General features: G+C 42.2%; 1 protein-coding gene across 1 annotated transcript; it reads right to left on the bottom strand.

Moving 5' to 3' along the window:
• Positions 1-6,142: 6,142 nt before the first annotated feature.
• Positions 6,143-7,072, bottom strand: LOC101562411 (vomeronasal type-1 receptor 4-like). The gene has a single exon (XM_004628466.1). It carries the CDS (start codon positions 7,070-7,072, stop codon positions 6,143-6,145), a length of 930 nt encoding a protein of 309 aa, XP_004628523.1.
• Between the last annotated feature and the right edge of the window lie 6,430 nt (positions 7,073-13,502).

Genomic DNA, 13,502 nt, shown 5'->3' with positions numbered 1-13,502 from the left:
TGTTATTAATTCAGGGATTTCTTTTTCTATTTCCAATCTGAGTTCCTCTATACCTTTCTGCAGCTCTTTCTTTATTTCAGAAGCCATTGATTCGTTGTTTTCAGCTGTTTGATTCCCAATTTTTTCTGTTTTAGTGACGTCTGCACTTGTTATGGGTGGTCTTGGGTTCTGAGGTTACATTTTGTTCCTTCTCATCATTTTGTGTAGCACTGTCTTCTGACCTTTGTTGTAGATCTTTGTTGTAGTTATAACCTTAGCACGTACTGTAGTTCTGGTTCAGATCTACAAAGTTTGGATTTATCCAGCTGTGCCTGTCTTGGGTCTGGCTGCTGTGCTCTGCTCCTTTCTGCTGCTGCCCTTGTGGGTGAACATGTTATGCCCTTCTGGCAAGATTTTCTGCTCCTGGACTAGCTGGATGGTTCTATCCTCTGCACTCTCTGCAGGGATTGCAGCTTTAGGGTTTCACCCCAGGCCTGTATGCCAGGCCTGAGCTGAGCCTGGAGTGGACAAGGTGGAGTAGGGGAAAGAGGCGGCTCTCCCACACACTCACTGGGCCTGGGCTAGTACTGGGTCTGGGGTTTCCGGGAACGCGGCCAGAATTCCTACTGGGCAGGTGGGGTGGGGGAGGTGCTGCAGAGTTGGGGGGCATTCCAAGGGGGTGGAAGAGGGTCTCACCCAGGCTGAGCCTGGACTGCAACCAGTAATAGGTCCCACCTTCACGGGGTAGCCAGAAGCTCTCCCACACACTCACCGAACCTAGGCTAGGACTGGTTCTGGGGGTTCCTGGAAAGCGGCAGAAATTCCTACTCAGCGGGCGTGGTGCAGGAGGTGCTGGGAAGTGGTTGGGGCATCCCAGGGTGGTGGAAGTGGGTCTTACCTTGCTGTGCCTGAGCTGGGACCAGTAGTAGGTCCCGCTGGTGCAGGGTAGTGTGAAGCTCTCAGAAGGATTTGTTCTAATAGTGTTTGTCAATAGGATATCATGCTTGCATCTTTTACAACAAATAACCACTAGGAAGACATTATGCAATGTGTTAAACTGTCCTAACAATTTGATTTGAAACTGTCTCACTGCTATTTGTTTTTCAATAAAATTATGGGAAAAAGAAATAAAGAGGGTGATAGAAAGCACAGCTAAAGGAGGGAACAAGGTCTGGAGCCCAGAAATTTCAGAGATGATTTTTGAGGTCTGTATAGTCCTACAGATAACCCACTATGACTACTGGACTATATTGAATTATTTTGCTGAGTTCACACACTTATTATATTTAAATGGCAATGGAATACCCATCTCTGACAAAACTAAATGTAAAAGGGGGATATAAATAAAAGACCATTTTGTATCTGTATATACAAAATAGTTAGATTAGATATACTGCTACTTTCTCTCAATTCAATGAGAGATAAGATTTGTACTAAAAGTGTATGGACAGGATATCATTTCTGCATCTTGTACTATGAATAACTACTATGAAGACAACAATATGCAGTGTATTAATTATTATAATTGTCCTACTATCCTGTTTTTTTAAACTGTCCCATTACTATTTGTTTCTCAATAAAATTAATTTAAAAAGTGGAGACTAGTCTTCAGCCCAGACACTCTCTCTTGATCCTCTACAGATTGGCAGTACACTTTTCTGTGGTTGTCCTGAGATTTCTCCTTCAAAAAATATCCTGCTCACTGATTAACGCTTAGATTGATTCTGCTCTGCTTGCTCTACATTTAAATAGGACAGGAATTTCAGGAAGGTTACCCTTTGTGAATTGTTAGTTACTTAGGAAGATATTTTATAAATTCACTTCAATTCTTTATTTTCTTGTCACAGGTGTGAAGTAAATGAAGATTGTCTATCACAGAGAGTCGGTGCATGCTCATAGCACATCTGGATCCCTTTTATTTCTCTTCCCCCATCTGCTTCTCCCTACCTTGCCTCATCTCTTTATTTGTTCACTTGACATCTAAAAATGGGTGTTGCATCATATATTTCCATTTGTGTACATTGTATAATGTTGATTTGGGAGAAACTTACCTATCTTTTAAATTTTTTATCAATCCCTTCTGTGAAAAATCTAATTTTTTTTCATTCAACCCACTGAAATATACTGTACATTATCCATATCTGTACTGTTCAGAACTCAGGGAACACTTCTTCTGTAACTACCACTGTGAACCCTTTCATAAGCCTTCCCCACCTGCCCTGTCCCCCTTAATTACTCAGCACACCAATCCCCAAATACACAGTGTGTGCATTTTTTACCCCACGTGATGAGGTCAGGCAGCACTTGCCTTGTTGTGCCTGACTCAGTGCACTTAACACAAGGATTGTATTTCGTGTGTGTGTGTGTGTGTGTGTGTGTGTGTGTGTGTGTGTGTGACATGCTTTAAGTTCACACATCATGTGATGGTCACATGATGTCATTTCTTCATGGTGGTAACTTCTGCAAGGAAGACAGATGTGAAGATCTCTGCCAAACACACTGATTGTTTTCCATTTGTTGTTTATTTTTAAGGCACATAAGTAACATAGAATAGTAAGGGGTGTGTGAGGGATTGGGGAGCTGCAAGGAGTACATCCTGATCCTTTTCAGTCTCATCCTCTGCCTCTCTTCTCCTTCCACTCTGAGTCCATCCCCATCTTCTGTAGGCTCTGCCTACACTTATGCCATCCCTTCTTCATGAATATACTTGTGTATGGTTTACTTTTTCTGTATAACAAAAATCCTGCTACTTAACATTCTGAGTTCAGCTATAATTGTGTAATATGATGGAACACACTTCCATGGCTTTCTGGAATTGGCATAATTGCATTCCTTTTATGCCACCATAGTATCTTCTCGTGTATACACCACACTTTCTTTTTTTCCATAATTTTATTGAGAAACAAATAGCAATGAGACAGTTTCAAATCAAATTGATAGGACAGTTTCAATAATTAACACACTGCATACATTCCTCCCAGTGGTTAATTGCTGTACAAGATGCGGACATGATTTCCTACTTACAAACATCATTAGAACAAATCCCTCTATTCATTAAGAGAATGTAACTATATATCTATCCTAACCACTTTGAATACACAGATACAAAATGGACATTCATCTGTATACCCTTTTTGTTAAGTTCCATTATTTGAATATTAGAGGTGTGCTAAATCAGCAAAATAATCTCAAAGAGTCCAGTAGTCCATAATAGTATTGGGTCTTCCGCTCCACTGGCAATGTCAGAAATTGTTGACCTGAGTCTCCTACAGCTCAACATAAGACCATGGCTTTACTTCTTATATTCTGTTTTTATACTTTTCTGTTGGATGGTTAAGACCAAGGTAAAGCAGGACCCACACTTTCTAATCCATTCATTTGAAGAAGAGCAGTGAGGCTATATGCACAGTTTAGTCAATGTGAAACTATGGCTCCTCATTCTCTCCATATCTGAGCTGCTCTGCAGACACAGAACTCCTAGAATCAGGTACATTATGGATCCTCATGTGGAGACTTGCTACACCACCTAAAATGTACATGGAAATTCTTTCTCTCGCTCTTCTATATGAAGCACTGGCCATTTCCTAGAGCAGGGATAGCAAATCTTCTAGATGTTTCAGTGATAAAAAAAAAACCAACTTCTCCACCATGTCATAGGTTCACCAACACTGATCTAGAGTGAATCAGTAGTAGAGGATAAAATCAGATATTCCATGGACTTAGGGAGTCCCTTAGGGCTGCAAATATTTGCTCAGGATCCAGAGCATCATTGTGAACAACCACTCAGGGGAAGGATTTCACAGGACCTAGTGAACAAGGGAGTTTTTCCTCAGGCCCAATATTTCTTCTCTAAAATGAAGTAACACTCAAAAGTCATCTCTATTTTGTACATAATGTACTATTTGGGGTTGATTTTAAGAATTTTCTGTTTTATTGTTTATAAAGTTGATTGTGGTTAGTCCAGGGCTAAACAAGTTGAGCTGATTCCACATGGCTTCATTGGTGTTTTGAAATTGGAGATAAATTATTCACCAAATCTAGGTAGCATTCAGACCTATGTAAATATTATGTCAGCTTCCAAGGGTGCAAATCTCAGGCACAGTCCACCTTAATATTGTATTTTTCTGCTAAAATCTATAGATTCCAAAGGTAAAAGCCATTTGGCACACTGCACATGACGTGTGCTAAGGGTCAGTGTTTGCAGATTCCTGATTCCCAGCTTCTCTCCTTTGATGTGAACCAATTGAAGGGTGTGCTTCTCTGTCTTCAATTATTTTATGCTAGGAATCTAAGTGTAAAGTAAGCATTCTGAACTCAGTTCCTTCTTTTTAGACAGAAATAAATTTCTTAGGAAAGCTGAACTAGATGGAAGTCTTCACTCCTTCTTTGGCAACAGCCATAAAATCTGTCCTCAACCCTCCTTACTTTCTTATCTCCATTTCCTGTGCAACTCTGTCTTCACGATTAGACTTTTCAGTAACATTCCTAAGTATATTTCTTGGATTTGAATTCCTTCCATTCTAATCAAAAACCAATCTCCTTCTTAGGAACTGCATGTTTTTTATACATTCCATATTCTGGATATTAAGAAAGACTGTCCAAGGAAAATAAAAACTAAGGTAAAGATATATTATCATCTTCAAACAAGCAATGCTTATACAAAAATGATAATCTCCTAAATATTTTACAATGTGATACAAAAACATTAGTTAGTTACTAGAAATCTGTCTGGCATGACAGAATCATACTAAGAACTAAGCACTCGGGCTGAGGAGATAGCTCAGTGGTATAGGCACTTGCCTTGCAAGCACAAGGCCCCGAGTTCAATTCCTAGCTCTTGGGAGGCTGAAGACAGGAGAATCACTACAAATCTGATCTATGTAGTGAGACCCAGTAGACCCTGTACTAAATACATAAAATAAAAAAAAGAACTAGGCATTCACCACTATTTACTACAAAAGTAAAATGTGCAAATTAGTATAGCAACATAGAAGAAATGTAGAAAGACATTTGTGATAATGGCGTGACTGTTTCTCTATAGTAGCTCTCAAATTTCTGATGTGAAGAAGTGAAATCGCCATAATGTGTCCCAGACTTCTCTCAACAGCCCCGTACACTGGTGAGCTGACTGAAACATTCACTCTACGGAAACATTTATATCACAGGCAGCCTAACAAAAATACAAAGCAAAGTCTTAGTTAAAAACCAAAACACAAACAGAGAGAAGCAGATGTCATCTGTCAGGATAAAATCAATACCACACGATGTTTTGAGCAGGACAAAAATTAGAATCATATTAATATTTAATTCACTGGCTTAAAATGCATTTAAAGATTCCACAAGTCAGAAAAGACAAAGACAATGGAATCCCACCTTTGTTTCATTGCTAAAGAGTGTCTCCCGGAACAGGCAATCACATTTTCAGGGGCCCTCCCGCTCTCCCCAGTGTCCCAACACAGAGAGTGTGCAAGGGCCACTTGCACACAAGCTCCTGGACTTGGCACAAAAGTCTTACATGTTTTGCATGTCCTGGCCCATTGGTCTGGCTTTTTATCTGTACATGTGACAAGTAACTTCCTAAATTCTTGTAAGATGAACATGATGTTGGAAGTAGAAAAGGAGTGGAGGACAGGGAACAATTAATATATTGTATTTATGTGTGCCCATTGTCTACAGTTATTGTAAACATTCTGTACTGCAAACCTTTACTAATAAAAGTTTAAAATAAAAATTGAATTAAAAAAGCAAAATTGCCATTTTACCAAATACTTAGGTTTACCTTTAAAAGTGCTACAATAGTTAATATTTGTTTTATTATTCTTTCGTTATTATTTCGTTACTACGTGAACACATATGCCTGCCAAGCGGGTTGTGGAACAAGGACAAAAGGGTTAGCCCTCAAGGCTCAGTCACACCATCATTCCTCCTTGTAACCAGCAGTGCTGGTGTCAGAGCTTTCTAACAGGCATGACGTCACCGCTTTCTGAAGGGATGCGCGCTTTGCAGTGAGGACCGAGGGGGGCCTTTCCCATTATCTCTGCGGCAACTCACCACGATCACCAGCTTTACTGTAGGACAGTGCAACTTCATATGTATCAGCTACTTTCGCTGGATTATTCTATACATAGAGCACAACAAATCTAAGAGTTGCTTTCAAATTCATTTACTGAAAAGCTGCAGGCAATAAATATCTCCTGAAAGCCCCGCTCTCCCTCTGAGGGAAGTGGCACGCAGCCACGTGTCCATCCCTGTGAATCAACACAAAGGGGCTGAGAATCGCATAACCAAGGGTGAGAAACTCTCGGACATTTATTATAAGATTATTCTCCACCATGGAAATCAGTAGATTACAAACACAATCTGCCCAATAAAAGAGGAGGAAACAGAGCATCAGAAGGAGAACACTTTGGGCAGCTTTGACCTCGGCGGGAGTTTTGCAGAGGACCTTGGAGCTCCGCAGCTGGAGAACACGCTGGTGGTGCTGATGGAGAAGAAGCACCATGTAGCCACTGGCGCCGCACATGACGCCCTGAGACACAGCGTCCCGGAAGGCCATGGTACCAAGTATGATCCATCTTACCTTCTGATTTTCTGGCTGAAAAGAGCAATAGTAGTCACTTGTGCTAATTTGTGATGTGTTTTCACTAGTACTTCTGATATAAACGAGTAAGGTGAGGTTGGTCAAAAAATTAAATATCCAGAGGAAGGGAAACAAAAGAAGAATGAACCACGCAGACCTGGGCCTCCTGCACCTGGAGTGACTGGGGCTCACGGTGAAGGCCTGGACCACCGTGAGGAGACTGCTGGTGCAGATGGAGAGGCCCCGGGCCACCCGCTCCAGGTAGCACACGACCTTACAGCCTGTGTCATCGAGGAAGTGTCTCACCCCAAAAGCAGCTATTGTGCTTGGCATGCCTTTGGACAGAAGCATTATGATATGTGTGAAGGCCAAATGGATGAGAATAAGGTGCGTGGCTTTCTTCTCAGCGCCCCCAAACATGAGTACATGACTTATAAAAACAAAGGTGTTCCCTGCTGTGCCAAGTGTAGTCAGGAAGGCCAGGACTGTTCCCTTGAGAAGATTCAAAATCATTTCTTACAGCACTGACAGAAGAGGTTGGGTTCAGCAAACACCTTTCTGAAGACAGCATCAGTAGGCAGTAATCATATGTATCTGTACAAAAAGTTTCATAGAATAGCAATATTTGAAGTATAAGGGAAAGTCATGCTGTATTTAACAGTGCACATTTTTTGTTTGTTTTGTGGACCGATCAGCCCATCCTGGGGGGCAGGGCCGGCGTGGCAAGTGGTGCCAGGGATTGAACCACAGTCACTGTGCGCTTGTCTAAGCTTGCCTACGCAGGCACTTTAGACTGCTGAGCTATCTTACCAGTCCCAACAGTGCACATTTGTGAAAAGGATATATTCCTTTTTTGCCTATGTATTATTCTGTGCATTCTCAAATATAAACCTGAAGGATACTACTAGAAATCATGATTTTTAACCCAGATTCTCTATTTACTTCCATACTAGAAGTCTATTTTCTTGTTCAAATCCTTCTGTGTTCCACCTACATTCAGTTTCCTGGTAGATAAATTGAGCAGAAAATCCTCTCCATAATAACTAAGTCTTCAGTCTATCCTACTCCCATGATGCAATGCTGATGTCCCCACCCTCCGGCTTAGCCTGTTTGCTTCCCTCAGTCCCACCGGATACTTTTCAATCCTGTTTCTTCACCATCCTTAGGCAGTGTCATGTGTGATCACGTCCTCACTGGTACAGTGTGTCTTGGTTTGGTCATCTTTCCTTTATGCCTCTAATTCGGGGAGCAGGCCAATTTCCAAGTTTTTTAATTTATCTTTTTGCTTCTAAATTCTACACATTTTATTCCCATATGTGACTGAATGTTTCCTTTTGTCTACACTGAAATTGACTCTACAATACACTGCTTGTAAGTCTGCAGGTTTTTGTAGTCTTCACCATCAATTCCAAATGTATAACTTTCTACATAGCAACCAAACAGTAAAGCTGAATCAGGTAACATCCATCGGTCAGAATTGTCTTCCCTAAAAAAATATTAGAGAAACAACCAGCAGTAGCAGGGCCTGATGTCCTAGAGGAAGCCGGGAATGGTTTTCTACAAGACTTGGGAAGAGTTCTGAGTTCCCACGTGGACCCTGTGGCCTTGGATAGGGCTCGGCCTGGCTGTCAGCAGGCTTTTACCAAAGAGGATCAGGAGAAGGGGGATAATTCAGTGCTCTGTGCTGTACTTAGATAACTGCTTGTGAAGAATACGGACACTGCAATATTAGCTGTTGTTCACAAACTTACTTGAAGCAATGTTGGCATATAAAAAATCAAAGAGTTGGTCAGGAGTTCACAATACGACAGGAAAGACCATTCTAGTGAAATTTGCAGCCTATTTTATCTTTCCTTTACCCAACATAGTTAACTATAGGAATGTGCTGGCGATTGCAACTGAGACCTGCAATTTCTCATTTAGAATTTAGGACAAAGCATGAGCATTTTCTCCAGAATGAACTAAATCCTGCTGTTTGACACCATCCATAGCATCTGCACCAGAGTGTGCACAGCACTGGCCTGCCATTCAGGAGGCACCTGTCCTCATTGCAACAGACTATTAAAGCTCTGCTTTAGAGGTTCTGTCCTGAGACATCTGATAACATGCACTGCACACCCCAGGATGGGCCCAGGCTTGGCTTCTGCTGACCTCCGCCCTGGAGGAAATTCAGCTGGGGCTGCCAGTCCCTCCCTGGCCAAGGGGAGCATTGGCTCTTGTGGAGCAGCACAGATAACAGACACCACAGCGTGACGTGTTGCAGCACTGGACGAGCAGCCGGGCCCAGAGTCCGCAAAGGTAACCAAGCGTTCAGTGAGGAAGTGTAGTTTGGAAGCAGTCGCTGCCTCCACATACAACATCCTGATGGCCTTTCCAAGCCCTCCTGGAGCTTTCTGTCTCTCTGTGGCAGAACTAGGCTCCTTTGCTCCAGCCCCAGTTACTTTCCCCAGACTCCAGAGCTCACAGTGATGTTTAGGACCAGTTCTGAGATGCCTGCTAGAGACTCCTTCTTTCTCATGAAGTCAGAATGTCAGAAAAGGGAGGAAGCACCCATTTTCCTGACTGTCTCGGAAAATGCTTTAATAAGCTGCTTTAAAAGTCAGTCTTAGCATTTAAATAGAGATTAAATGGCACCGGGATCTGACACCAAATTAGTAGAAGCAAAACAGAGCATCTTTATCAGGGCGTTTTCCCAAATAAAAGATGAAAATATTGCTTCTTACTCAAAGCACTAGTACATAAATAAAGCAAGTTATTTCTTGAAAGAGGAACGATAGTGTTCTTGAACTACAGTGTTCTTGCAAGAAGAACTGTAAATTTTTCCTCAATCATTGATACTACCTCTCCTAAGAAACACAGGCATGCAAAATTAACTTACAAGTATAATATAATACTGGGTGTGGAGACACTTGCCTGTAGTCACAGCACTCAGGAGGCTGAAGCACAGGATTTCAGTAAGTTCAAGCCAGCCAAAGATGCATAGCAAGACGGGCTTCTATAAACTACAAAGAAATACATAAACAATTAAATGTCAAAAATAATATAACTTTGTGTGTTAGCATGTGAAAAATGCATGCATAAATGCAGGCAGCAAAATCTAAAATGAAACAGAAATGCACTGAGGAAATTTGTAACATAAAACATTCAATTTGGCCCATTTTGAAATTTAAAAGACCACCAGAAATGAAATGTTCGAATTTTAAAATAGGAAGAGATACCCACAGAGTCAAGTGTCATGTAAAACTGGAGGTGGAAGAAAATGAACCCCAAGAGTCCTGTACCTTTCTGATTCCTGCAAGAGTAAGGAGAGATTACGGAGCTGTATCAAACAATTTCCTGTTTGCTTGTTTTACTGTGGGTTGTATCCTCAAATGTTTGAAAGCCTTGAGTAAGAAGTTCTCAGCAGATTTGTCTTAAAAATTAAAATAATAAAAGTGGGAAAAGAGTAAGGAGAGATTCCTGACCAAAGCCTGAGCTTGCTGATGACGTCTCTCCCTAAATAGAGAGCCAGAGCCTCGACATTTTTGAAACCCATGAACTGGCCCCCTTCTCCTCTGCCTTTGCGTTTTAAAGTTCAGAGGTCAAGGGGAGCACCTCAGCCGCCAACACCCTCTCCACAGCAGCTCAGGTTCGTCGGAGACGGATGTATCCTCAGGAAGGACGTGAGTGCGTGTGTTTAATCTTTTATCTTCAGGTCTGGCCCCCAGTGGAGGTGTCTGTCTCCCCCATGGTTGAGGGCATCTGTCTTCCGCACTGGCTCCTTCGAGGGCCCAGCCTACCTGATTCTCCATAGTATTTCTGTCTGACTTAGCTACCTATAACATCCCCCGCCCCTCTGAAGAAGCGCCCTGAACTACCACGAGGGAGTGATGGGTGATGACCGGTCTGGCTAATACTTCTTCAGATGGAAATTTTCCTGGCACACCTGAGTAAATGAAAGAACCTGGAGGTCCACTTACCTTGGCAGCTGTGGTGCAGGTGTGCTCTGGGCTGCTCCTCCTGGCAAGGCGAGGCTCCCCGATCTTATTTGTTCCTTCAGCACAGCAGAGCTTGGGGCTACCAGGAAGTGACACCAAGACTTCCACTGGGACAGCTGTCTCCTGCAGGACAAGCAGAAACCTTCATGGCCTCTCGGTCCCTGATGCGAGACTTTCCCTCGCCCTCCACACTCAAGGCACTTGTTAGACTGGGAGTTAGTTCAGGCTTAATTGGGCCTGTTAAAGTGACTAACAGCGGGCTGTGAAGCGAGAGGGAGCCACTGCCCTCACCTCTCGGGTTCATCAGGCCCAGGCACGCGGTAATGGTGCTCACCACTGGGATTCGGCTTTGCACACAGGGGCAGCCAGGCTGCCAGGAGCGCATCACGGGGCTCCAGGCAGGCCTGCTGCTCTTAGGGCTTCATTACCGTGACGCGACACGGTTTGCTTCAGGACCATTTGTAACAAATGGGGCTCCAAACCTTCGAATTCCTACTTTTCATAGAGCAATCCTACACTCTCAGATTACATATTTATTACCTGGAGGTGCACTTGATTCTTACTATTGCTAAATACATTTCTGCCTAGTCCATTTTTTAAAAATAGCTAAGTAATTGATATTTTAAAAATAGTTTTTTTTAAAAAAAATAGATAAGTAAAGGGCCAGCCAAATAGCTCAGCGGATTAAAGCACCTGCTTAGGCAGAGGCAGGGGCCAGGGTTCGATCCCCAGGCCTGCCATGCCGCCCCTCCCTCTGACACAGTGAGACAGCGGTTTAGACTGGGCTCAGCAGCACGTGCCTGTAATCCCAGTGCTTGGGGGGCTGTAAACAGGAGGATCACTACGAGTCCAATCTTAAGTAGTGAGACCCTGGAGACCTTGTACTAAATACATAAAAAAATAGATAAGTAATATGTTTGTCTTGTTTTGAATAAGAAAATCTAGATACAGAACTGGAGTGAATTACCCATTTACACTTGAAAGTATAAATACAAGAATAAGAAAAAATTCCCTTCTTATGGCTACACATTTATACTTTCTTCCTGCTTTGAACCACTTTAAAAGAAAATAGGATAATTTTTTTCCTTGCCCTTTCAATTTTATGGAAAATTTCACAGCCAAATGATGTAATTGCCAGTGTAAGGCATGAGGAATAGTCCTGAGAACCCTCCCCTCTTTCCTAAGGCAGTCAGTCCTGCAGTGATGTCATCCCTGGTGTCCCAGGTCCTGTGGAATAGTAGTGGTCTCAGTCCCCTGGGCAAGTTGCTGCAAGATGTCCCTCTCTCATTATAGTACAAGAGCTGTATTTCTTCACTGATTGACAGTGAGAAGAGAGTAGCACAACCAGTTCATCCTGCAGTTGAATTTCAGGTCACCTAAGTAAGGCAAAGGGCACACCAAGCCCCCTACTGAACAACCAGTTACAGTTTGCCCTGAGGCTGTGGACGCCAGCTTAGGTCAGCTTGATAATAAAAGAAGAGTTTATTTTCGTGTTCTTGCAATATTTTCTGTAGTTATCCTCCCAGGCACATTTATTCTGCCTTAATGATTTTCAATGGGAAAATCATTGTCCGACAACTGTGTGTTCTCACATGCCCACTTATTGATCAGGCCTTTGAGTTTTGAGGGCCTAATTTATTGCAATTCTTTATATGTTCTGGATACATGTAAGACAGAGGGGATAGTTGACTAAACTTCTTTCAAATATGTGGGTTTACTTTTTACGTTGTTAGTTAATATTTTTGACATGAAAATAATTTCAAGATGAGAGCCCAGTAGTTCATTCCCTGAAGTATTTCCTCCGCAATATGGTTTATGCTCACAAACTCTCTACCTACCTCTATGTCTTCAAGTCTTCTACTTAGTTTCTTTCTTAAAATTTAGCTTTAAAATAAAATTCTAAAATAGAAAAAAAATGCTTTGAAAGGTACAGAATTTGCCTAGACACAATCTTGGGAATTCAAAAATAATTATTATATCATTTAATGTTGTCACAAATTAGTTGATTGGGTTACCAAAGATAAGCATGCAGAATTGGGGAAAAAAAATGTTAGAATAAATTGAAAAGGGACAGCAAAATAGGCATTAACTGCTCAATTTCACACACCAATAGACATCAGCAGTAACATTATCTAAGAGCTAGTTTCTTAACCCAGATGCAAAGGATTTAATCAAATGAGGGCTTCGGTCTGAGATGCGACATGAAAACTGCATGGCTTTTCCTGCAGCAAGGGAAGGACTTGGCTGTCCTGGGAGGCCAACCCTGCTCACTGTCTCCTCTAGTATTGGTGTGACTGGGTCCTCCTCACCTGGGGGTGCAACTCATGCTGCAGGGAGGCTGAAAAGAACAGCTCAGGTGGTGAATGTGGTTTCCAGCCCCTGGTAATGAATAGTGGACATGCAAGAAGAGGAGGGCTGAGCTAAGTTGCATGATAAATGTGAGGGGAAATACAAACTGAAGAAAAATGCTAATAAATTTCCAAAATGTCAGAAGAATCGCATCCTGTGTCTTCTTAAGACATTTGATTAGAAAGTGTAGGAGTTTTGAAGAGCTGGGGCCAAAACATTGGCTACCCTGCAACCCTTCTTTCTCTCTAATTTTTCGTCTACAAATTTAAGTTGTTAACCATCCAGAAGAGAAGCTGTGAGGACTCAAGACACAGGAGAACATGTGCTGTGACTCAGTGGTGGCCCAAATTTTCTGTTCAAGGAGATTATGGGGGCCACAGAGAAAAGGGATCAATGATGTAGAATGTGCCTAAGGAGAGTCACCTGGAGAGAAAACTTTCTCTCAGGCTTTCACAGAGAGCACATTGGTCAGGCAATGGCCATGACTCATCCACATGGCTGACACTGACAAAGGATCTACAAACTGTTGTACATGGTTTCAGGGTAAATCCTGAGGGGATTTGACTGATCTTATCAGATACAAAAGTTACATTTTTTGTTATATAGGTCTTGCTTTA

Source organism: Octodon degus, unplaced genomic scaffold, assembly GCF_000260255.1.
Source record: "Octodon degus isolate 3935 unplaced genomic scaffold, OctDeg1.0 scaffold00023, whole genome shotgun sequence".
NCBI lineage: Eukaryota > Metazoa > Chordata > Mammalia > Rodentia > Octodontidae > Octodon > Octodon degus.
Note: the sequence above shows the minus strand (reverse complement) of the source record. Positions and strands in the feature narration are given on the sequence as shown.